Genomic DNA, 24,512 nt, shown 5'->3' with positions numbered 1-24,512 from the left:
TGTCAAATGAGTGCACAGGCCAGCTGGAAAGTTCCATCTCTGATTCATTAACCATAAATGTTTCCGTGTATGGTTGCTAACTTTTATCTCTGTGTTTTCTCAAGATTGAACAAAGGCTCGTCCAGGCCCAGAACTTAACTCAGGGTTGGGAAGAGATCAAGCACCTGAAGTCTGAGCTCTGGATTTACCTGCAAGATGCTGATCAGCAACTGCAGAACATGAAGAGGAGGCACTCTGAGCTAGAGCTGAACATTGCACAGAACATGGTTTCACAAGTTAAGGTGGGAATTAATTTGCCCCCAAGGGAGATAAAAGAGGCCAACAGAGTAGAAAACTTGAAATGTGTTCAGTTTATTCACTTCAATATGCCTGAGTGTCTGTCAATCCTTAGACATTAATACAACTCTTTAAGGCAGAGGTCCCCAAGCCCCAGGTTATGGACAAGCACAAGTCCATGTCCTGTTAGGAACCTGGCCGCACAGTGGGAGGTGAGCAAGCATTAATGCCTGAACTCCACCTCCTGTCAGATCAGAGGCCACATCAGATTCTCATAGGAGCGCAAACCCTACTGTGAACTGCGCATGCAAGGGATCTAGGTTGCATGCTCCTTATGATAGTCTAACTAATGTCTGATGATTCAAGGTGGAACAGCTTCATCCTGAAACCATCCCCCTCCAGCCCCATTCACGGAAAAATTGTTTTCCACAAAACCCATCCCAGGTGCCAAAAAGTTTGGGGACCGCTGCTTTAAGGAATAGCAAATCTGAACAAACATCATTTGGTGCCAGGGAAAACAGATTATAAAGTAGACATTCAAATATATTACTGAAGCTTCAGATGGCCACTTGCATCAGAAGACATTCATTCTCTACATTATTCCTGAGAAAAGCAGGTGTGATTTAGTCTATAGAGTAGACTGCTTAGTCAGAAAACTCTGTGACTAAGCAAACATGGAACATTATTCTTTTTTTAGATTTTCATCACCATATTATGCTAAAACTGTAGGACTGTAAGCTTATCAATTCATTAGTTATATATTTGAGCTATATGTAATTAATTTAAAGTATAATATAAATGCAGTTTGTATTACATATTTATATATAATTTAAATAATTTAAAATATATAGGAAATTGTGGCCAGGTGTGGTGGCTCATGCCTGTAATCCCAGCACTTTGGGAAGCTGAGGTGGGCAGATCACTTGAGGCCAGGAGTTTGAGACCAGGCTGGCCAACATGGTGAGACCACATCTCTATTAAAAATACAAAAATTAGCCTTGCGTGGCACATGCCTATAATCTCAGCTACTTGGGAGGCTGAGGCACGAGAATCATTTGAACTTGGGAGGCGGAGGTTGCAGTGAGCCATGATCATGCCACTGTACTCCAGCCTGGGCCACAGAGTGAGACTCTGTCTCAAAAAAAAGAGAAAAAAGAAAATTATAAGTGTTAATACACTTGATTGGAAGTTGGGTCAGATTTTAAATAAACTTAAAGATGTTTTTTCTCTGTGATTATGAGTCAATAATAATATATTGTCTACTGGAGTGCTGTTTGCAAGTACAGAAAAAAAAGAGAATAGGGATCGGGATAATAAGATTTATTTTTTCTCAGAAGCATGAACTCTTTTTTAAAAAAATTTGTGAACCATCCTAGAAATTTAATTTTTTAAAATGTATTTTATAAGAAAAGTTTTGTTTATTATAAAAGGCTTAGAAAATACAGAAATGTCTTAATAAGCAAATTTAAATCACAATCACTTATGATACTACCATTCAGAGATAATAAACAATGCCAATATTTTGCTGTATTTGTTTTAGATATACACATAATAAAAACATTCAAGATGATACTCTTGTTAACATTTTAATTGTGATTGAACCTAGCTTTAAGGACAAAATTTCATATATCAATCAGGGGATTTAAGAGGTGTTTTTTGGGTAGTGGGAGTAAATGGAAATGGGAGTGAGCAGTGGGGAAGTATGGAAGCCCATGAACCAACCCCTTGGAGGAAACACTATCCAAAGAAATGATCCTCTGGCCACATGTTGGGCTGGCAGAGATGGTATCTTAGAGGTTTCTTTTTGCTGTGTATGCAGGGAGTAGATGAATCTAAACCATTGCCTTTCCACTTTGCGAATGTACTCCAGCCTTCCCCAACTCTGTACATAGCACCACTGCCCACCTGGTGACCCAGGCTACTTTGCCTTGTCTCTGACATTTGGAAGGTTTCCGTCAGAGGCGTTCAAACCAGAGCGACTCCATCTTGAATAGGGGCTGGGTAAAATGAGGCTGAGAACTGCTGGGCTGCATTCCCAGAAAGTTAGGCATTCTTAGTCACAGGATATTTAGTTAAGGGAACAGGTTAATAATGTTTACTGAACAGATCCAGAACTTGACAGACCCAGGACTTAGCAGACCTAGGAAATGTCCTAATGTCCTGATGTCTTGAGAATAAAAGCACTCTTAGTTTAAGAATAAATTTTGAAAAACATGAACTCCTTAAAAATTCTTAGAAAACAAAGGCCGCACTTCAAGGTAAGATAATGACTTTTTTCATTAATGACTGTAATGTTTCACATGTATTAGTTTTTCTTTATGCCTCTCGGAATAGTACAATAAAAGAATATACCACAGCTACCCTGAATCTTGCACACATGGGAATTAACGTTCATAAAGAGGTATGGTGATTTTTAGATTTTCTCTTTGTTTCCCATGACTTATTATACATTCTTCAGTTTTTTTCATATTAAGGAACTTAGAGTGTTTAAAGGTCTTATGTCTGTGTCGCTCTCTATATTTATTTGGGCATTTCTTAACACATTACATATTTTTTGTTGCTGTTATCCTTTAGGATTTTGTTAAGAAACTACAGAGCAAACAGGCATCCGTGAACACCATAATAGAAAAGGTGAATAAGTTAACAAAGAAGGAGGAATCGCCTGAACACAAGGAAATAAATCATTTAAATGATCAGTGGCTCGATTTGTGCCGTCAGTCTAACAACCTGTGCTTGCAAAGGGAAGAGGATCTTCAGAGAACAAGAGATTACCATGACTGTATGAATGTCGTTGAAGTGTTCCTAGAAAAATTTACTACAGAATGGGATAACTTGGCCAGGTAACAGAAATTCTCCCATGGGTCACCAAAATGCTAAGCCAGACATTTCTTAATATCTATAAAAATTTAAAATGTGCCCAGGTGCAGTGGCTGATGCCTGTAATCCCAGCACTTTAGGAGGCTGAGGCGGGTGGATTAGTTGAGGTCAGGAGTTCGAGACCAGCCTGGACAACATGGTGAAACCTCATCTCTACTAAAAATACAAAAATTAGCTGGGTGTGGTGGTGCATGCCTATAATCCCAGCTACTTCGGAGGCTGAGGCAGGAGAATCAATTGAACCTGGGAGGAGGAGGCTGCAGTGAGCCAAGATTGCACCACTGTACTCCAGCCTGGGTGACAGAGCAAGACCCTGTCTCAAAAAAATAAAATAAAATGTCTTAGGTATAACATCTATTGTTTATTATTATTAATATTGGTAAGTAGAACATCATTATGAACCTAATGTTTTCAAATGGACATAGAGTCATGGTTTTCCTAGCTCAATATTGATTTAACCAGTGGGTAAAAGAGAAATGTTTGAAAATGGTACCATTTTCTCTGTGACCTCAAAGAATATTCTAAAAATGTTTCTAATTTTGTTTAATTACAAGTTATGGGATATCATCTATGAATTCATGAAATGAATCCTTCTTGAACCTATATGCTCCCTAGTTTCTTATCAAGTCTATAAGGTAATGAATGCATTCTGTGTAATTCAGTCAGGTTTTTTTCTTATAAGAGTCTAGAAATTAGTGAATAATCCAAATTCAGCTAATTTGTGTCTTTTGTGATTTTGTAGCTATTGAACCCCTCTTAGCTTTCTTCTTTGAAAAATAAGAATACACACACACATACTGGATCATTGTATGAAACCATTCCATACTTTTGATCACTATAATTGTTAAAATCTATACTTCTTCTGCACCGATTTACTAGTTTACAGCAAAGAAAACTGCAAATATTGTTCTAGATATCATGAAATCATAGTGGGGATTTGGGGTTTTTTTGGTATACCATTTTCTGGTTTGTTTGCTTTTCTTTGATACTTAACATTTTACTCGTCTTTGAGATTAGTCCAGTAAATATTAACAACTCATATTTCTGGCTCACAGTAGGCCCCACAGACACCTGAGACTTAACAGGTCCAAAACAGAACTCCTCATACTGCCTCCCAACCCTGCTTTTCATACTTCAGAACTGATCATTTAGTAAAAAAGACTACAAGATTCCATTTTTTATGTGTGCTTCATAGTCAAAGGGATGAGAATTCTTTACATTTCACACTTATTACTAAAGATTACTAATGATAAGCAAAACATATCCAAGTACACAATTAAGTAGCCATTAGATCTGTTGTTATACCTTACAGATTGTACTACCTAGAACTATATTGTTTTTTGGACCCTCTTCACAAAAGAAAGCACATAAATCATGCATCACTTATTAATTTCTTTCAGTATCATTTTCTAGAGTACACTAGATCAGTGCTTCTCACTGTTTAACATTACACAAACCATCCAAGGATCCTGTTACCATATAGATTCTGCTCAGTTGATAAGAGTCAGAGGAAGATAAAAGCATATTCTGATTTGATTGGAAGGCATTATCAGCCAGAAAGAAGTAGGCAACTTAGTTTGATTCAACTTCTAGTATTGACTTCTGATAAGAATTGTATTCCATAATTATAGCACTTCTGTCAACAAACCATGAATTGAACTACTCTCAATTGTTCTAAGCTCAGAAGATCCACTTAAAGAAATGGTGAAGTGTCAGCCAGGAGTAGTGGCTCATGCCTGTAATCCTAGCACTTTGGGAGGCTGAGGTAGGTGGATCACCTGAGGTCAGGAGTTAGAGACCAGCCTGACCAACATGGTGAAATCCTGTCTCTACTAAAAATAGAAAATTAGCCGAGCATGGTGGCACATGCCTGTAATCTCAGCTACTTGGGAGGCTGAGGCAGGAGAATCTCTTGAACCTGGGAGGCGGAGGTTGCCGTGAGCTGAGATCAGAGCATTCATTGCACTCCAGCCTGGGAAACAAGAGCAAAACTCAGTCTCCAAAAAGAAAATGGTGAAGTGTAATTTAGCATAGTATGAACAAACATCGATATTGACTACAGCTAATTTGCTCTTATACCTTTCCATGTATTTTCAGATCTGATGCAGAGAGTACAGCTGTCCACCTGGAAGCTTTGAAAAAGTTAGCGTTGGCATTGCAGGAGAGAAAGTATGCTATTGAAGATCTGAAAGATCAAAAGCAGAAAATGATAGAGCATCTGAATTTAGATGACAAGGAGTTAGTCAAAGAACAGACCAGTCATTTAGAGCAACGTTGGTTTCAGCTTGAGGACCTCATTAAAAGGAAAATCCAAGTGTCAGTCACCAACTTGGAGGAGTTAAATGTGGTGCAGTCCAGATTTCAGGAGCTAATGGAGTGGGCAGAAGAGCAACAACCCAACATCGCCGAGGCCCTTAAGCAGAGCCCTCCTCCAGATATGGCTCAGAACCTTCTCATGGATCACCTGGCCATCTGCAGTGAACTGGAGGCCAAGCAGATGCTCCTGAAATCGCTCATAAAGGACGCAGACAGGGTCATGGCAGATCTTGGTCTCAATGAGCGACAGGTCATCCAGAAGGCTCTCTCTGATGCACAAAGCCACGTGAATTGTCTCAGTGACTTAGTGGGCCAGCGAAGAAAGTACTTAAACAAAGCCTTGTCCGAGAAAACCCAGTTTCTCATGGCAGTGTTCCAGGCCACCAGCCAAATTCAGCAGCATGAGCGAAAGATAATGTTCCGTGAACACATCTGTCTGTTACCAGATGATGTGAGCAAACAAGTCAAAACATGTAAGAGTGCACAAGCCAGCCTCAAGACTTACCAAAATGAAATCACTGGACTTTGGGCCCAGGGTCGCGAACTAATGAAGGAAGTCACAGAGCAGGAAAAGAGTGAAGTGCTGGGGAAGCTTCAGGAATTGCAGAGTGTCTATGACAGTGTTTTACAAAAGTGCAGTCACCGGTTACAAGAACTAGAGAAGAATTTGGTTTCTAGGAAGCATTTTAAGGAAGATTTTGATAAAGCTTGCCACTGGCTAAAACAAGCAGATATTGTTACATTTCCTGAAATCAACCTAATGAATGAGAGTACTGAGCTTCATACACAACTGGCTAAATACCAAAACATTCTTGAACAATCTCCAGAATATGAAAGTCTTCTACTTACGCTGCAGAGAACTGGGCAGACCATATTACCATCGCTGAATGAAGTCGATCATTCCTACCTCAGTGAAAAGCTAAATGCTTTGCCTCAACAATTTAATGTAATTGTTGCCTTGGCTAAAGACAAGTTCTATAAAGTCCAGGAAGCAATTCTTGCTCGGAAGGAATATGCTTCCTTGATTGAGTTGACAACCCAGTCTCTGAGTGAACTTGAAGCCCAATTCTTGAGGATGAGCAAAGTTCCCACCGACCTGGCCGTTGAGGAGGCTCTTTCTCTGCAAGATGGTTGCAGAGCCATTCTGGATGAGGTGGCGGGCCTTGGGGAGGCGGTGGATGAACTGAACCAGAAAAAAGAAGGTTTTCGCAGCACAGGTCAGCCTTGGCAGCCAGACAAGATGCTGCACCTTGTCACCTTATATCACAGGCTGAAGCGACAAACAGAACAGAGGGTTAGCTTATTAGAAGACACCACCAGTGCTTACCAAGAACACGAGAAGATGTGCCAACAGCTGGAGAGACAACTGAAGTCTGTAAAAGAGGAGCAGTCCAAAGTGAATGAGGAAACGCTGCCTGCAGAGGAGAAGCTCAAAATGTATCACTCCCTGGCAGGAAGTCTCCAGGACTCAGGGATTGTACTGAAACGAGTAACCATACATCTTGAAGATCTTGCCCCACACCTTGACCCCTTGGCTTATGAGAAAGCCAGGCATCAGATCCAGTCCTGGCAAGAGGAGTTAAAACTGTTGACTTCTGCCATTGGTGAGACGGTGACAGAATGTGAGAGCCGAATGGTGCAGAGTATAGACTTCCAGACTGAGATGAGTCGCTCCCTGGACTGGCTGAGGAGAGTGAAGGCAGAGCTCAGTGGGCCGGTGTACCTAGACCTCAACCTGCAGGACATCCAAGAGGAAATCAGAAAAATCCAAATTCATCAGGAAGAGGTCCAGTCCAGCTTGAGAATCATGAATGCGCTGAGTCACAAGGAAAAGGAGAAGTTCACAAAGGCCAAGGAGCTGATTTCTGCGGATTTAGAACACAGCCTCGCTGAGCTCTCAGAGCTGGATGGAGACATCCAGGAAGCCTTACGCACCAGACAGGTGGGTATAATAGGACTTCACTTCTCTTTTTTCCACTCTGCTTATTTGTAAACAGGTACAAGAAATTTGTTTGCTTGGTTATAATTGCTTCTTTAAATATTTCTTTCTAAATACTACACAGAAACATCTTCAGCAGTGACTTAAATGGTTATTTTAATTGTTTTTCGTTTTGTTTTGTTTTGTTTTGTTTTTTGGGTTTTTTTGAGACGAAGTCTCGCTCTGTTGCCCAGGCTGGAGTGCAGTGGTGCAATCTCGGCTTACTGCAACCTCCGCCTCCTGGGTTCAAGTGATTCTTGTGCCTCAGCCTCCCGAGTAGCTGGGATTACAGGCACCCGCCATCACATCCAGCTAATTTTTGTATTTTTAGTAGAGACAGGGTTTCATTATGTTGGCCAAGCTGGTCTCAAACTCCTGACGTCAAACGATCTGCCTGCCTTGGCCTCCCAAAATGCTGGAATTATAGGCGGGAGCCACCGTGCCTGGCCAGGTGATTTTAATTGTTTATGTGCATGATATTCATTTTGTGTGGTTTCCATCTTGACTTCACTTTGCTTATAACAGTGATGCCTCAGTGATTTCTCACCTTAAAAGAGATGATAAATGGTATTAGTAACATAATTAATATTATATATTTGTACATGGATAGTACAACTGATTAACCATGAATAATTAGTGATGCCCTTTGTAAACAATGTGAAGGCTGGTATTTCTAAAATCAGTGCTAGATGAAGAGTCTAAATGGAGAGAGGCAGACAATGCAGCCCTGACCTTGCTAATAAGCCACATTTTTGTGGGGTATCCCATTAGTCGCCCCATCTCTTCACCCCCTCTGTGGGGATGAGTGCTGTCCTTCTCCTGCTTCCCTGTAGCACAGCAGAAGAAAGACTAGAATACTCGTAATTACTTGACTTGGGGATAACAAAAAGAAATGGGAGCATGTACAAAACTTCCCAGATTGGCCTAATTGCAGCTTGCTCTGGGGCTTGCAAGTTCTGTGCATTCAAAAATAAGAAGAGGGCCGGGCGCGGTGGCTCACGCCTTTAATCCCAGCACTTTGGGAGGGTGAGGTGGGTGGATCACCTGAGGTCAGGAGTTTGACACCAGCCTGACCAACATGGTGAAACCCTGTCTCTACTAAATACAAAAAAAAAAAAAAAATTAGCTGGGTTTGGTGGTGCATACCTGTAATCCTAACTATTTGGGAGGCTGAGGCAGTAAAATCGCTTAAACCCAGGAGGCAGAGGTTGCAGTGAGCCGAGATCATGCCATTGCACTCCAGCCTAGGCAACAAGAGTGAAACTCTGTCAAATAAATAAATAAATAAAATAAAATAAGAAGCGAAAAATAGTGCCTAGCGGATTATTTCCTTTAATTTCTTGGCCCATTTTCTCCATGTCTGTCTTTAGTCCCTGTGATTCTAGGAGATGTCAGCCAACCCTTTAGGTAAAGGATAGCTTTCGTCAGGATAATACAGCAGCTACAGCCTGGGAGGAGGGCACATCTGAGTTTTAATGGCAGCTGTTTGATCTCAGGAAAATGACATCCTATAAGGCTCTGTCCCTCTTTGTAGAAGAGAGATATTAATGATTCTTTTATTAGGTTTATCTTCTTAGCATTGGGTCTGACACGAAGTAACCTCAGATGAATCTTAGCTCTCGTTTAACTATATTTTCTGCAGAGGTTAAGGTTAACACTTTAAATAGTAAAAATTTTAATATTGGATAAAATCATAATAAACTTTTTAAAATTCTGACTTTTTAAACTAAAAACTAGTACACTTTAACCTTTTCATGTTGATTCAAGGCTATTGCTTATACAAATTTTAAACTATTTTTCTAGCGCTATTAGTATAAATAGAGATATAGAATCTAGAATGTAGAGTAAGAACAGAAGTTACCAGAAATTTTCATTCTTGAAAAACATTTGTCAGGTAAGCTTGCTTCTTTTGGTGAGTTTTGAACCAAACTCTTAAATCTACTAAGATGTCTCTGCTTGTCCCATCTTGTCTTATTGATTATCTTGGTCCAAATAACTAAAGGTCATGGTTCCTGGGGCATTTCTTATTCCCTCTGCTGATTCTATGCTTTGCTGTCCCTGTTCTTTCCTTAATTGGTGCTCATCTTATGGATACTTTCTCTACCTTTTCTATGCATCTTCGCTTGCACAGTTGCGGCTTATCTTGTCTAGTCATTGATGGCTGGTTAGAGTGTTTCTTTTCCTTCTGGAATTGAATGGACCAGCCGTCCAGACTTAAACTTTTCAACTTTTCTATTTTAGTCTGTATACAAGACTCACAGGTTACTATTTCGCTTCCAGAAATTACTCTGTGGCTCTGTGGTCTGGTAAATGCCAGTTTGGAAGTTTGATGTTGCTATATTTCTTTTTTTTTTCTTTTCTTTTCCTTTCCATGTTTGTTTGTTTGTTTGTTTTTTGAGAGACAGAGTCTGGGGTGCAGTGAAACGATCTCAGCTCACTGCAACCTCTGCCTCTCAGGTTCAAGCAATTCTTGTGCCTCAACCTCCCAAGTAGCTGTTACAGGCATGTGCCACCACACTCAGCTAATTTTCGTATTTTTAGTAGAGACAGGGTTTCACCATGTTAGCCAGGCTGGTCTCGAACTCCTGGCCTCAAGTGATCTGCCTCCGTCAGCCTCCCAAAGTGCTGAGATCACAGTCATGAACCAGCACGCCTGGCCGTGTTGTTATACTTCTAACCAACGGAGACATTACTGCACTTTGGTAAACATTCAGTCTGCCACATATTACTAAGCATCATATTATTTCTTAGAGAGGGAAGTTTCAGAACTAGTCAAGATACTGACATAAATTTCTATCCCATTTCTGTCCTTATTATTTAATTTAATGGCAGTAATAAAATTATAACAAGAATAGCAGAAGGAAAAATCAAGGATAATGATGATGGCACCACAAAAATATTCCACTAACTTATCAATGCACTTACACACATACACCCATGAGACTAAGGACTGGAAAACAAATGAATGAATAAAACTCTTTCCCGCAAACACATTGCAAAGGAGAGTTGATTATGTTTGCAATTGCTGTTTTTCAGGTTACCTTGACTGAAATATATAGCCAGTGTCAAAGGTATTATCAGGTATTTCAAGCAGCCAATGACTGGCTTGAGGATGCCCAAGAAATGTTACAGCTGGCAGGCAATGGCCTAGACGTGGAGAGCGCAGAGGAAAATCTCAAAAGGCACATGGAATTTTTCAGTACAGAGGATCAGTTCCATAGTAACCTGGAGGAGCTCCACAGCCTGGTAGCCACCCTGGACCCACTCATCAAGCCAACCGGCAAAGAAGACCTAGAACAGAAAATGGCTTCTCTGGAACTCAGGAGCCAGAGGATGAGCCGGGACTCTGGTGCCCAAGTGGAGCTCTTGCAGAGGTATTTCAGGATGTTTTGTGTTTTATGTTTCAGTGAAATGAATTTCCACACTGAAAGTAGTAATACAGGAATGATATACATTAGCACGTAAATTCGTTTCTCCCTAAGTATCATTAGACATACTGACACCAGAGCTTCGTGTAGAAATACGTGATTTCGTGCTACTTATCAATTTCTGTTGGACTCTTTCAAGATGCACAGCTCAATGGCACGATTACCAGAAAGCAAGGGAAGAGGTTATTGAATTGATGAATGATACAGAAAAGAAATTGTCTGAGTTTTCTTTGTTGAAGACTTCGTCTAGTCATGAAGCGGAAGAAAAATTGTCAGAACACAAGGTCAGAGTTTTGGGCCATTTAAAAAAAAATCCTTTTTCTATAATTATAATGGGTCTTTGCAACATGATCAATAAATCTTCATTTCTACCTGAACTTTTTCAATGTGATAAGGATGCATTTAACAACATTTTATAGAAGTTTTAAGTTTATTAAATGCTATTACCTTTTAGGATTCCCATTGGAAATGCATAGCTAAGATTTTGAATGCACAGCTAAGATGTTCAGAGCAATTTGCTTCCGATAAGATGTGGCACTTAATAAATGTCAGTGAATACTTTTTGTTGATAACAGATTAAATAAAACTAAAACGTTAACAACTGAGTCTCCCTTTATCAGAGCAATATAAGGAAAAAATGTAACATACTAAAATATTGCATTTGGTTCACTTGCATTTGTGCTGCTTTTTAAAAATGAAAAAAACGTCATCTCAAGTAGCAAAACACACTTTTGTTTTTAATAAATAAATAATATTCACCTTACCTCTTTAAAAAGCTTTAAGACTAACTCTGGTTAAAAAATAAACATAAAGGTAAGAGTACCTAGAGGAGAATAAATATATGTAGAAACATTTCCTTTTGCAGGTAATTTTGGGCTTTACCAAGATCCATAGAACTTTATAAAATTAAATTGATCTCTCCCTTGTCTCTTCTCTTCCGTCCTCCACCCCCAACCCTAGGCTTTAGTGTCAGTGGTTAACTCTTTCCATGAGAAAATTGTGGCCCTTGAGGAAAAAGCTTCACAACTGGAGAAAACCGGAAATGATGCCAGCAAAGCCACCCTGAGCAGGTCAATGACCACCGTCTGGCAGCGCTGGACACGCCTTCGAGCTGTGGCTCAGGACCAGGAGAAGATCCTGGAAGATGCAGTGGATGAGTGGACGGGCTTTAACAACAAGGTAGTTTCCACTGTCCATGGGCTCACCCTTCTTTCCTCACTAATTATAATGTATTTTGAAACACAGTATTTTGCCCCTTTTTGAAGTCAGCCTTATGAAAGTAATAAAGGCTTTTTAAAATCTGTTTCAGTGACATAAAAATTAAGTTATGAAACAAAGTACAAAATGCAATGTGCAGTTTAGTCCCAAGTCACAGTCAAATTATTTCAATGAGAAAAACCAAGCAATTAAATTTTGAAAGGAGAACAAGCCCATTTTGCCCCATTTGCTTTCTTTCTTTTTTTTTGACGGAGTCTCCCTCTGTTGCCCAGGCTGGAGTGCAGTGGTGCCATCTGGGCTCACTGCAAGCTCCGCCTCCCGGGTTCACGCCATTCTCCTGCCTCAGCCTCCCGAGTAGCTGGGACTACAGGCGCCCGCCACCACACCCGGCCAATTTTTTGTATTTTTACTAGAGAGGAGGTTTCACCGTGTTAGCCAGGATGTTTTCAATCTCCTGACCTCGTGATCCGCCCGCCTCAGCCCCCGCAAAGTGCTGGGATTACAGGCGTGAGCCACCGCGCCCGGCCCATTTGCTTTCTTAACGGCCTTGAAAAAGAATGAGATACTTTTTCTTTACCATGAAACCTGAAAATGAGCAGAAATTTGACTCATTACCCAAATTGTATATTCAACTTTTTCCTTTTTGGAGTCTTGCTCTGTCGCTCAGGCTAGAGTGCAGTGGTGTGATCTCAGCTCACTGCAACCTCCACCCCCTGGGTTCAAGCAATTCTCCTGCCTCACCCTCATGAGTAGCTGGGATTACAGGCACCCGCCACCACACCTGGTTAATTTTTGTATTTTTAGTAGAGACGGGGTTTCTCCATGTTTGTCAGGCTTGTCTCAAACTCCTGACCTCAGGTGATCTGCCTGTCTCGGCCTCCGAAAGTGCGCGAGCCACCACATGCCTGGCAGCTTTTTCCATCTTTAAAGGTTTAATGTTTTAAGCCATTATTTTCCTTTATGATTTAAAGGCACTCGTTTATGTTAACTTAAATATTGGAAAGAGTATTTTGTTTGCTTAGTTTTTTTTTAAAAGCTTTTTCTGTATTAAGTATAGTCTCTGATTGTCCTAATATTATTTTGAGATTAAAGCTTTAAACCCAGAGGTATAGAGGTGATATCTCCTTTCATGTTAAGAAGGTTGCTCAGGTTCCAGTTTCCTAACATGTGAAATTTATGTCATCATCTTTAATTGGCTTCATACACTAGTGTGTGGCTTTTATGGGAGTTACCCTATTTTTTTCAGTTTATTTATTATTGAACTTCATAGTATGTACATTTGTCATCAGGTTAAAAAGGCCACTGAAATGATTGATCAGCTGCAAGATAAGTTACCTGGAAGTTCAGCAGAGAAAGCATCGAAAGCAGAACTCTTAACTCTTCTTGAATACCACGACACATTCGTTCTGGAGCTGGAGCAGCAGCAGTCGGCCTTGGGCATGCTGCGGCAGCAAGCCCTGAGCATGCTCCAGGATGGAGCCGCCCCAGCCTCTGGGGGAGAGCCTCCGCTCATGCAGGAAATCACCGCCATGCAAGATCGGTGCCTGAAGTAATTAAGCACCTACTTTCATTCTTTTGTTTGTTTGTTTGTTTTTGAGACGGAGTCTCGCTCTGTTGCCCAGGCTGGAGTGCAAAGGTGTGATCTCGGCTCACTGCAAGCTCCGCCTCCCAGGTTCATGCCATTCTACTGCCTCAGCCTCTCTGAGTAGCTGGGACTACAGGCGCCCACCACCACGCCCGGCTAATTTTTTGTATTTTTAGTAGAGACGGGGTTTCACCGTGGTCTTGATCTCCTGACCTCGTGATCCGCCCGCCTCGGCCTCCCAGAGTGCTGGGATTACAAGCGTGAGCCACCACGCCCGGCCCCTACTTTCATTCTGTTACTAAACTTGGCCTTGACCCAAAGGGATAAGTAGGTTCTGAAGTATGAAGGTGCTCCTTCACACCACCTTGAAAATGTGGGGATCCGTTCCCATCACTCTTGCTTTTCCGTTTCCTTAACTCTTCAATCATTTGTCTGACAAATACATATCTGATAGTACTTAGAGATACGATGATGAACCATACAGACTCAGTGTCTACCTTCATGCCGTTTACAGTCAAGCAGCAGAGAGCTAGGCAACTAAGGCAGCCTTTTTAGTCAAGTGTGAAAAGGGAGCTGAGGGAATCCGAAGCAGAGACAAGCAGCCGAGGAGAGGGGTCAAAGAAGGCATGCCTTCAGAAGGGGAATTGAAGCAGAAGCCTGAGCGGGCTGGAGCTAGGCATTGAGTTTTGCAAACAGGGAAATGACATGTAAGAAAGGAATAAACATGTCACTTTCAAGGAGCTCCTTGGGTGATGCGGGGAGAGGAAGGGTGATTCAAGAGAAATGAAGCATGAGATGGAAACAATTGAGAGCTATTAAGAACTTAGATTTGATGAAGATTGAGAACTCATTGGCTATCTGGGGTGACAGGGATATAGGAGCAAAGATGACACCACAGTCCAGGTAAATAATAGCCATTGACTAGCAGTGAATTTAGTAGAAAGAGCAAGTTAATCTTGATATACAACCAGCCCTGATTCACTTCTTGGGCCAGAGAAAAAATATTCATTGATAATTTAATTTCTACATTTACAAATATTACCTCATTCATGTCCTTGCATTTCACCTCTTTCCCTTATAGGTGATGTCAAGGTAATCTAACACTTTTTAAAATCTTCTTACCAAATTTACATTAATTCAAATAAAGACTTGAAATTTGTACATTATTAACATGATTAATTATGACATTTCCAAAGCTTGATTTTTTTCTTTAAAGACTACTTTCTAATAGATAGCCATATATATTCCAATTACACATTACTTTTAAATGTACCATTTTAGGAGATTTCCAAAGAGGAAGTAAATAATGAAATAATCTCCAGGCTACTTTAAATAGGAAATTGATTGCAATTTAGTGGCATGTGAGACAGTCAACTCTCAGTTTTTCAAGGATAAGTTATTTACTTTATATGACATTTATACATGAACTGCAGTGTTATTTAACAGTGTTGAGGAAGTGTCTTTTCTTTCAAAAAAGATATTAGGTTTCCCATTTCTATATATGTATTGGATAAAATGTTGCCAAGTATTAGGGGGTTCCTTTCACTTCACTTCTGTTTTATCCCTGTAATGTTTCTGAAGCATGCAGGAGAAAGTGAAGACTAATGGAAAGTTGGTGAAGCAAGAGCTGAAGGACCGAGAAATCGTGGAGACTCAGATCAATTCTGTGAAATGTTGGGTTCAGGAAACGAAAGAATATTTAGGGAATCCAACAATAGAAATAGATGCTCAACTTGAAGAACTTCAGGTACAAAAAAGTCTCCTCATTCTCTTTACCCATCATTTCAAAAACAATTGCCCTGATTTTAGTTGAACATACTTGTTTGTATTTATTGAATATTGAATTAAAAAATTTCAGAAGTGTGTTATATAAAAGATATTTAGTATTACTTCATGGGATTTTCCTTTGTTTTTTAAAGTGAACATACTTTATATTCAGAGACAAAAGAACAATGTTGTATTAAGATATTTTTCTAATTCCACACTTAATTATATGTTGATGAAAAATATACAGCCTTGTCTATAACAGTCCCCTTAGAAGGTTCCCAGAAATTTCTTATTTTGATCTTTTCTTCAGATTCTCCTAACAGAAGCCACAAATCACCGACAGAACATTGAAAAAATGGCAGAAGAACAGAAGGAGAAGTACTTAGGTCTTTATACCATATTACCTTCTGAACTCTCCCTTCAGTTGGCTGAAGTGGTGTTAGATCTAAAGATCCGAGATCAGGTAAACCTATGATCAAGAAAGAGTGTCTTTCCATTTTGTTTATAGGGTCAGTCCTCTTGTGTAAGAGTTCTTGATTTTCACAATAATGTCTCTTGGAGACAGAGTTAAAAAAAATAGATGGCTATAAAACAATAATATTAAATTAGAAGTCTTTTTCATAGGCAAGATGATCATAGATATGACCAATAATGCCATACAATTAAAGATAATTTTTGTGCTTCCCCTCACCTTTAAAAAAATGACTTAAAGAAACAAAAAGTAAGATATATTTCATGTGTTCAACAAATATTTAGTGAATGCCCAGAGTGTGCCAGGGACTCTTCCAGCTGTTATTTTATTTCAGCAGTGCAACAAAATGTCAGTTAAGTAGGTGAAGATGTTGGAGGAAAGGGAAAAATCAAAGAAATAAAAATAAGATCAATGCAGGGATGCAGTTATTTCCTAAAATGCATGCAGGTGGGTCCCCTAATGTTGCTAGAGAAGAGCCATCATTTTAACCCTAGCTTCTAAACACCCAAGGAAAAGAGTAAATAGAAACACAATCCTGTCTATAACTCTAAAAAACAAATATTTTTGTTTCTTTGAGAAGAAATGCATAGTCCTTTTTGGTGTTGAGACCAGAGTGAGATTTCTGTCTCTGGTCTCATGAAGAGCACAATTTCATGTAGTGAAAATAGGCTCAAATATCATCTGTATGGAAATATAATAGATTTTTCGGACTCTCTTGGTGGCTTAATGCTAAAGCTATTAAAGTTTAATGAAAACCATTCTATATGAGACAAAGAGAAGACACACTACAATTCTAAACTGCTACATGAAATAGAAAGTAATATCCCATTGTACAAACTGTAAAACTCATACGGTTGTGCTCTACTTTTGGAATCTTCAATGTATGATGCAAAGTGTTTTAAAAATCTCTTCAAAATCTGATCCTACTGCATCATGACTTTGACCTAAACTACTGATAAATGCTCTTTACTATTTTAAGTATTTAATTGATATATTTGGCTTTTCTTCTTAGACATTGGAAGATCTATTGGGACGGATGACTTGGCAAGTTCATGGTCTTTTTATATTTTTGAGACAGAGTCTCGCTCTGTCCCCCAGGCTGGAGTGCAGTGAAACAATCTCAGCTTACTGCAACCTCCACCTCCTGGGTTCAAGCAGTTCTCGTGCCTCAGCCTCCCAAGTAGCTGGGATTCCAGGCATGCACCACCATACCTGGCTAATTTTTTGTATTTTTAGTAAAAAGAGACAAGGTTTTGCCATGTTGGGCAGCCTGGTCTCAAACTCCTGGCCTCAAGTGAGCTGCCTGCCTCAGCCTCCCAAAGTGCTGGGATTACAGGTGTGCACCTCTGTGCACAGCCATGGTTTTTCTTTGTTTGTTTTTTTAGTTAAAATTTAAGCTTTTCTCTGGATTAATTTTCCTATCATAGCCTTATTCATATGTATTTCATTTACTTTGACACTCAAAATAATGAAGGCCAAAACACACCATTAACTCTCTTTGAATGGTGTGTTTTCTCCCTACTAAAGAGGTTTTTTTAAAGACCTTTAACTACATAAAGAAATGTTTCTTCTCTTTAATGTCTTTTCTTCAGCATTTTATTCTAAGCAACAGTGTGAATGTTTGTTATCAACTCAAACCAAAGTCACTGGAAATTTGTAAATGCGAACTGTCTTTTTTCACCTTCCTTTCCATTGGATGTACTCAATGCTTGGTTGGCATACTATAGAGCTGTAGTCGGAAAGCTACAAAAAGAGTTAACAGATCATTAAGAGTCATTTATTAAAAGGTGCTTGGAAACAAATCAGTGTGCTTCCAACTGTTTGGGAGGATTTTCCATCTTATGAAGAAAAAGGCTTAGAGGCGTTTGTGTGCTCAAGGTCATTACGTTAGTTAATGGAGAAGATAGGATTCAAACTCAGCTGTCTACACAACCATCTATAATGAGTATTCTGTAAATATTTAATAAGTGAATTTCTCTACACACATTGCTTGTATCTTTGCTGGAACACAAGGAGTGCAGTAAATACTTATAGTGAAGTCAGGGAAAGCCAGGAGGGCTTGTAACTAACCGCACATCGCTGGTGTGACCAGGTGTTTCAATGCCAAAGCAGTTAAAATGTGTCTTGTCAACATCATTTGAGATTTTTAGTATCTATTATCCACTTTTAACCATGGCTTTTTTTGCTGTTCTTACTGGTTTTTTAGATCCAAGACAAAATAAAAGAAGTTGAGCAGAGCAAGGCCACGAGCCAGGAACTCAGCCGGCAAATTCAGAAGTTAGCTAAAGACCTCACAACTATTCTAACTAAGCTGAAAGCGAAGACAGATAATGTAGTTCAAGCTAAAACTGACCAAAAGGTAAGAAGTAGAATTTTAAAGGGTACTACTGAATGAATTAAATAGTTTTTGGAGTCAGTTTTACTTGGGGATATAGGATAAAAACCTTTTAGGAACCTTTTTTAAAACCAAATAGTCACAGCAGGCGGTAAAGAAATTTACTAACTGAAGCAACACAGATCCTCTTACATAATTGATCATTATAATTGAACAGTATTAATAAATATACATGCATGAGTGTGTACGAAAGAAGAGCGTCAAAGGACTAAGTGATGATTTAGGAATACAAGTATATAAATTCCAAACTGAATTGTGTCCTTGGTAGCTAAATCTGTGTTCTTCCTCTGTTGATGAGTTCAGGGACTCTAATCCTTTTTGGGTGGGGCAGAAGGAAAATGTTAGCCTTCTCACTCAGCCTCATAGGAAATAAACACCAGCATTACAACATATCCTGTTCTGCCTTTCCAACCGAAGAAACAAAAATGACCCGATCATAGTAGAATTATAGTAGAATTATTCATTATAATATTTGGCTTTGACAAAAATCAGTCTGGTCTCGGGAAACCTGGAGAAATTTATTTTCTGTACTCTAATGTTCTTTCATTTTGGTGACCATCAAGGTGCTGGGAGAGGAATTAGATGGCTGTAATTCAAAGTTAATGGAATTAGATGCAGCAGTACAGAAATTCTTGGAACAGAATGGCCAACTGGGTAAGCCACTGGCCAAGAAGATAGGAAAGCTGACTGAACTTCACCAGCAGACCATTAGACAAGCTGAGAATCGGCTCTCCAAGCTCAATCAGGTATGTGTTCCGGGCCAGAAATCCAAATCGTCTAAGGCAGAAACTTCCATGTTCGGCTTTTCTCTTTTGAAAATAAATTAACATAAATAAAAAGATAAAATGGACAATGACAGAGTAGTTTAGGTGTAGCTTATCTCATGCTACACTTGTGATCCTAAGACTTAGGTGTAAACCAGCACTTATTTTATATCCAGCCATATGATAAAGTCACTGACAAAGGTGGTCCTACAAATGGACTTTGGAGTGAATATTTTGTAAAATGGAGAAGTATTTTGTAGAATGAATATTCACTCATTAACATGTTTTATGAAATCAGTTTGGAGTGAATTCAAGTACCTTTAAGTAAGCTACATATGTATCAGCTTACGTTGACTTAATAGATTCAGATTGCACGTCTGTAATAATTGTTGCATATAGACTAGACTTTTGAAATTGATTAATATAATCAGGGACAAGTTAAAACCAGGAGTTGGTAACCCATTAATTATAGTTTGAAACTTTGCCTGCTAGAATCCCCACTTGCCACCTCCTTACCCAGGGGAGGGTGAAGGAAGGGATAGAGGAAGGCCTGGCATGGTGGCTCATACCTATAATCCCAGTACTTTGGGAGGCTGAGGCAGAAGGATCACTTGAGCCTAGGAGTTTGAGACCAGCCTGGGCAACATGGTGAAACCTACAAAAGATTCAAAAATTTAACAGGGCATGGTGGCACATGCCTGTGGTCCCAGCTATGTGGGAGGCTGAGGTGGGAGGCTGAGCCTGTAAGATTGAGGCTGTAATTAACCATGATCCTGCTACTGCACTCCAGCCTGGGTGACAGTAAGACCTTGGAGAAAAAAAAAAAAAAAGAAAAGAGAAAAAAGAAAGAAAAAGAGGAATAATTCAATCATATTAAGAACTTGAGCTTTATCCTAAGGTCACTGAGAAAGCTTTGACAGATTTTCAACAGGGAAACGATTTTTTTGATACCATTGAATATCATAGATATTATAACGATCAACCCCTAAGACTGTTGTGTCCAAAGAGAGAGAAGACTGATTTATAGCTCAAGAAACTGAGTTTACATTTGTTACGTTAATGTTACTGGTTTTTCAGGCAGCATCACATTTAGAAGAATACAATGAAATGCTTGAATTAATTTTGAAGTGGATTGAAAAAGCTAAAGTCTTGGCTCATGGAACTATTGCATGGAATTCTGCAAGCCAGCTTCGGGAACAATATATTTTGCATCAGGTAACCTTAGGAAAAATAATCTTTAAAAAGTAACCAAGGGCAATTTGATTTAACTGGGTAGACTGACACAACACTTAGAGGGCTGTGATGTAAAATTTTTGGAGCTACCAGATAAAAAGAATGCTAAGGTACCCCTAAGTTGTTCAGTAGTTGGACAGAAAGGAGCTTCTCATGAAGTTTCATGAAATTGAATAAATAAATATCCTTGATCTTCCCTAAACCTTCCTTACACCAAGACCCAAACCAATCAGCCTTGTAGAACTCATTTTCTGTAGCTTCTTTGAAATAATTATCTGCAGGGATCTGGTGGGAAATTCTTTCCTGTGAAGAGATGCAATGAAGTGTGGAAAGATTCTAGACTCCACACTCAGACTGGTGGGAAAACCAAGCTCCGCCATGCAGGGTTGTGTGATTTGGAGCAGAATACTTTGCCTCTCTGAATTCTGTCTTCTCATCATTTGTATGAAGATGTAAATAATATTCGTATTTCAGACTTATGAGATGAAGTGGTTTAAGGTACACACGTGCAAACGTCTGCCTGGCACATGCAGGTGCTCAGTGGGAGATCTCCCGCCTCCTCCCTCAGCCCTCACCCAGGCCTGTCATCTGGCCTTCCACAGGAGGTCGGGCAGCCCAGAGCAAGCCATGAGTCCACATCACATGCTGGCTATGTTAGTTCATTTCCTCTGAAGTTACATGAGAAAAATGTTCCTTTTCTGTCAGTCACGTCATCCAGGAAATTATTTCATCCTTTTGTAACTTAAGCTTAAATTAGACACAGATAGTTAATAGGCTAGTTATCATATAATAAAATATAGGGTGACTTTTATAGGAGTTACATGGGTATCGAGTATTCTAGAATTTTGTCTCTTATATTATTTATGTATCCTTGTGGCCTTTAAATGAATCCCTGTTTCCATTCTTGTTTACAGGGTTCTAGATCAAAGCCTCATTTTTCCATTTTTGGAATGCTTTAACAGCTTCTAATTTTTCCCTATATTCACAGTCTTTCTTCTCTGATCAATCTTGCGTATTCTTCCCACAATGTCTTTCTTAAGCAACTCCAATCTTTTGCTTTAAGATATGCTTAGATATGAACAGACAGGACTTAAGTTACCACTGATTTGAAAACAATGCAAAAAAGCCAACATCCTTAGAAGTCTAGAAATGCAAATTTCAGCAAAAAAAGAGAGGAAGAAAGACAAACTTAACTGTCACATTCATACTGTTTCTTTCAAGTTCATATTTAAGGAAGTGAGAGCTCTCAAACATTGCTGGTATCCTGGTAAAATCTCTTTGAAAAATAATTGGCAAAATGTATGGTGATTGTCAAAAATGTTGCTACTCTGGGCCAGGTGCGGTGGCTCACACCTGTAATCCCAGCACTTTGGGAGGCCGAGGTGGGTGGATCACAGGGTCAGGAGTTCAAGACTAGCTTGGCCAATATGGTGAAACCCCATCTCTACTAAAAATACAAAAGTTAGCTGGGCATGGTGGTGGGCACCTGTAGTCCCAGCTACTCAGGAATCTGAGGCAAGAGAATCACTTGAACTCGGGAGGTGGAGGTTGCAGTGAGCCAAGATCACGCCACTGCACTCCAGCCTGGGTGACAGAGTGAGACTCCATCTCAAAAAAAAAAAAAAAAAAAAAAAAATAGTTACTACTCTGGCCTGTTGGCTCCTTTTGGACTCCTTTTTATGGCTACAATCCAAAATATAGAAAATATTTTCCACAGTATTAATAACTGTAGTGAAAGTTTAAAGAAAACTTAAATGTGAAATAATTTTTTTCCAAGTAAATATTTGCATATAATAAAATACAATGAAGTCCTTAAGGTTATCATGACTTTTTTTTTTTTTTTGAGACAGCATTTCGCTCTATCGCCCAGGCTGTAGCTCAGTGGCATGATCTCAGCTCACTGCAATCTCGTCATCGTTGCAGTGAGCCGAGATCACGCCACTGAGCTACAGCCTGGGCGGGTTCAAGTGAATCTTGTCCCTCAGCCTCCTGAATAGCTGGAACTACAGGCACGTGCCATCACACCTGGCTAATTGTTGCATTTTTAGTAGAGATAGGGTTTCGCCATGCTGGCCAGACTGGTCTCAAACTCCTGGCCTCAAGCGATCTACTCGCCTTGGCATCCCCAAATTCTGGGAATACAAGTGTTTGTTTATTTATTCAACAAACATACAGTCCTTTCCCAAACTAGGACTTTGGTTAGGCATTTAGGGTACAAAGGATATTCCCTGTCCCCACCCCAGGGAGTTGATTATTTAGGGGAGGGGACAGATAGAAGGAAACAGTAAAATATAGTGTGATTTGTGCAAAGACAGAGGGCCCAGGTGCTGAAGGAGCCCACAGGAGGGTGCTCAACCCAACCGCCCACCAGGGGTTTAAGAGGAAAGTGCAGAAAGGCTTCTCAGGAAAAGGTGATGATGGGCTGAGTCCTGAAAAACATGACAGCCTACTTGTGGAATATGTTTAGATAAAAATGTATGCTGAAATCCTAGCAGTAAATGTGAGGAGTGTTTTCTGGTGCTGGTACAAGGGATAAGAGATAAGAATAGAGAGATAAGAAAAAGATCCTAAAAGTCTGTTGGGAATTTGGACTTTATCCTGAAGTCACTCTGAAGCCTCTGAAACTGATATTCTGCCTGCAAAGGACAAGTTCAGACTCGTATTTTCAGAAAGCAAATTTAGCAGCCTTTGGAAAACACATTGAGGACAGTAAGACAATATAAAAGATGATTTCAGTATTTCAGTAGAAGATGACAAGGCCTCTCTTTGGAGATTAGGAGGAGAAGACAAAGCCAAGAGATACTAAGCAGCTGGAATTCTCCAATTTGGAGACTGAATTGGGTGAAAGAGAGGGAGGAGTCAATGATGAAAGAGAGGGAGGAGTCAAGGATGATTCCCAGGTTTCTATGACTCGAGCAGTAGGGTGGGTTGACTGCATCATGGGGCACAGTGAAAAAGACACCAGGTCCTGAGATGATCTGGCTCAGAAGCTGAAGAGAGAACGCAGACTGTAGACTCTTTTGGTGAGTTCTCACGTGCCCCCTTTAGGAAGTAAAGCAGCCTGTGTTTATTTTAAAAGAGTGCACTGTGAGAAAAGCCATTGTGTTCTTTGAGAGGCCGAGAGGGGTGGATCACTTGAGGTCAAGAGTTCGAGACCAGCCTGGCCAACATAGTGAAACCCCATTCTCTACTAAAAATACAAAAGTTAGCTGGACGTGGTTGGGAGTGCCTGTAATTCCAGCTGCTCGGATGGCTGAGGCAGGAGAATCGCTTGAACCTGGGAGGCAGCGGTTGCAGTGAGCTTAGATCGCGCCATTGCACTCCAGCCTGGCCACAGAGCAAGACTCCATTTCAAAAAAGAAAAGAAAAGAAAAGAAAATCCATTGTGTTTTTTCTAATGTCAGAGATGTGAGAACCAGAGTGACTTCGTAGGGGACTGAATAGGGGCTGGGTAAATGAGGATGACACCTATTGGGTAGCATTCCCACGTCAGGCATTCTTAGTCACAGAATAATTATGGTTAAAGAGACAGGTTGATAATGCTTACTGAAGATACCCAGGCCTTAATAGATCTGGGAAATAACAGACTCAGGAAATGTCCTGATATCCTGGTATGTTAAGAACAAAAGCATTCTTGGATCTATATTTAAAAAATAATTTTAACATAGATTCTTATAGAAGACAGCAGTTACACAAAGATTAACAATCTTTGGTCACAGGCCCTTGTAGAGCATATCTCCGCCGTGATTTTTTGCTTTGTTGTCTTATATATAAGCAGACATTGTACCTAAGGTGGATGCATTTCTTTTCCTGCTTTTGGGAACACCCTGCTTTGTCAGTGGAGTAGCCGTTCTTTCATCCCTTTACTTTCTTAATAAACTTGCTTTCATTTTACTCTGGATTTGCCCCACATTCTTTCTTGCACAAGATTCAAGAACCCGCTTTTGGGGTCTGGATTGGGACCTTTTTCCGGTAACGCTAAGGTCGGGTGAAAAAGAAAGATGGAAAACTGTAGTCATGTTATGACCTCAATTATTAATACCTAAAAATGTGCCCAAATGTATCAGCAGTTAACTCTTAAAGTTATTTCTGGGTTATAAAATGATGAGATATTTTGTTTTCTTCTTTATATTTTCAATATTTTCCAAGTCATATATTTTCTATTTAATATATTTATATAGTAAATATATATTTAAATCATTT

At 39.8% G+C, this 24,512-nt stretch overlaps 1 protein-coding gene across 20 annotated transcripts in view; it reads left to right on the top strand.

Annotated features, from left to right (window-relative positions):
* The window catches only part of SYNE1 (spectrin repeat containing nuclear envelope protein 1), a 519,329-nt gene that overhangs the window by 304,611 nt on the left and 190,206 nt on the right, over positions 1-24,512 (top strand). For all 20 annotated transcript variants that reach the window (XM_055114235.2, XM_055114240.2, XM_034963099.3 and 17 more), the window contains 12 exons: positions 105-281; positions 2,851-3,116; positions 5,251-7,411; positions 10,484-10,821; positions 11,015-11,159; positions 11,836-12,054; positions 13,383-13,642; positions 15,260-15,425; positions 15,756-15,908; positions 18,124-18,276; positions 18,876-19,058; positions 20,154-20,291. In XM_055114235.2, coding sequence (XP_054970210.2) covers positions 105-281; positions 2,851-3,116; positions 5,251-7,411; positions 10,484-10,821; positions 11,015-11,159; positions 11,836-12,054; positions 13,383-13,642; positions 15,260-15,425; positions 15,756-15,908; positions 18,124-18,276; positions 18,876-19,058; positions 20,154-20,291 — 4,359 coding nt within the window. The remainder of the gene's footprint in view (positions 1-104; positions 282-2,850; positions 3,117-5,250; positions 7,412-10,483; positions 10,822-11,014; positions 11,160-11,835; positions 12,055-13,382; positions 13,643-15,259; positions 15,426-15,755; positions 15,909-18,123; positions 18,277-18,875; positions 19,059-20,153; positions 20,292-24,512) is intronic.

This window comes from Pan paniscus, chromosome 5 (assembly GCF_029289425.2).
Source record: "Pan paniscus chromosome 5, NHGRI_mPanPan1-v2.0_pri, whole genome shotgun sequence".
Taxonomy (NCBI): Eukaryota; Metazoa; Chordata; class Mammalia; order Primates; family Hominidae; genus Pan; species Pan paniscus.
Note: the sequence above shows the minus strand (reverse complement) of the source record. Positions and strands in the feature narration are given on the sequence as shown.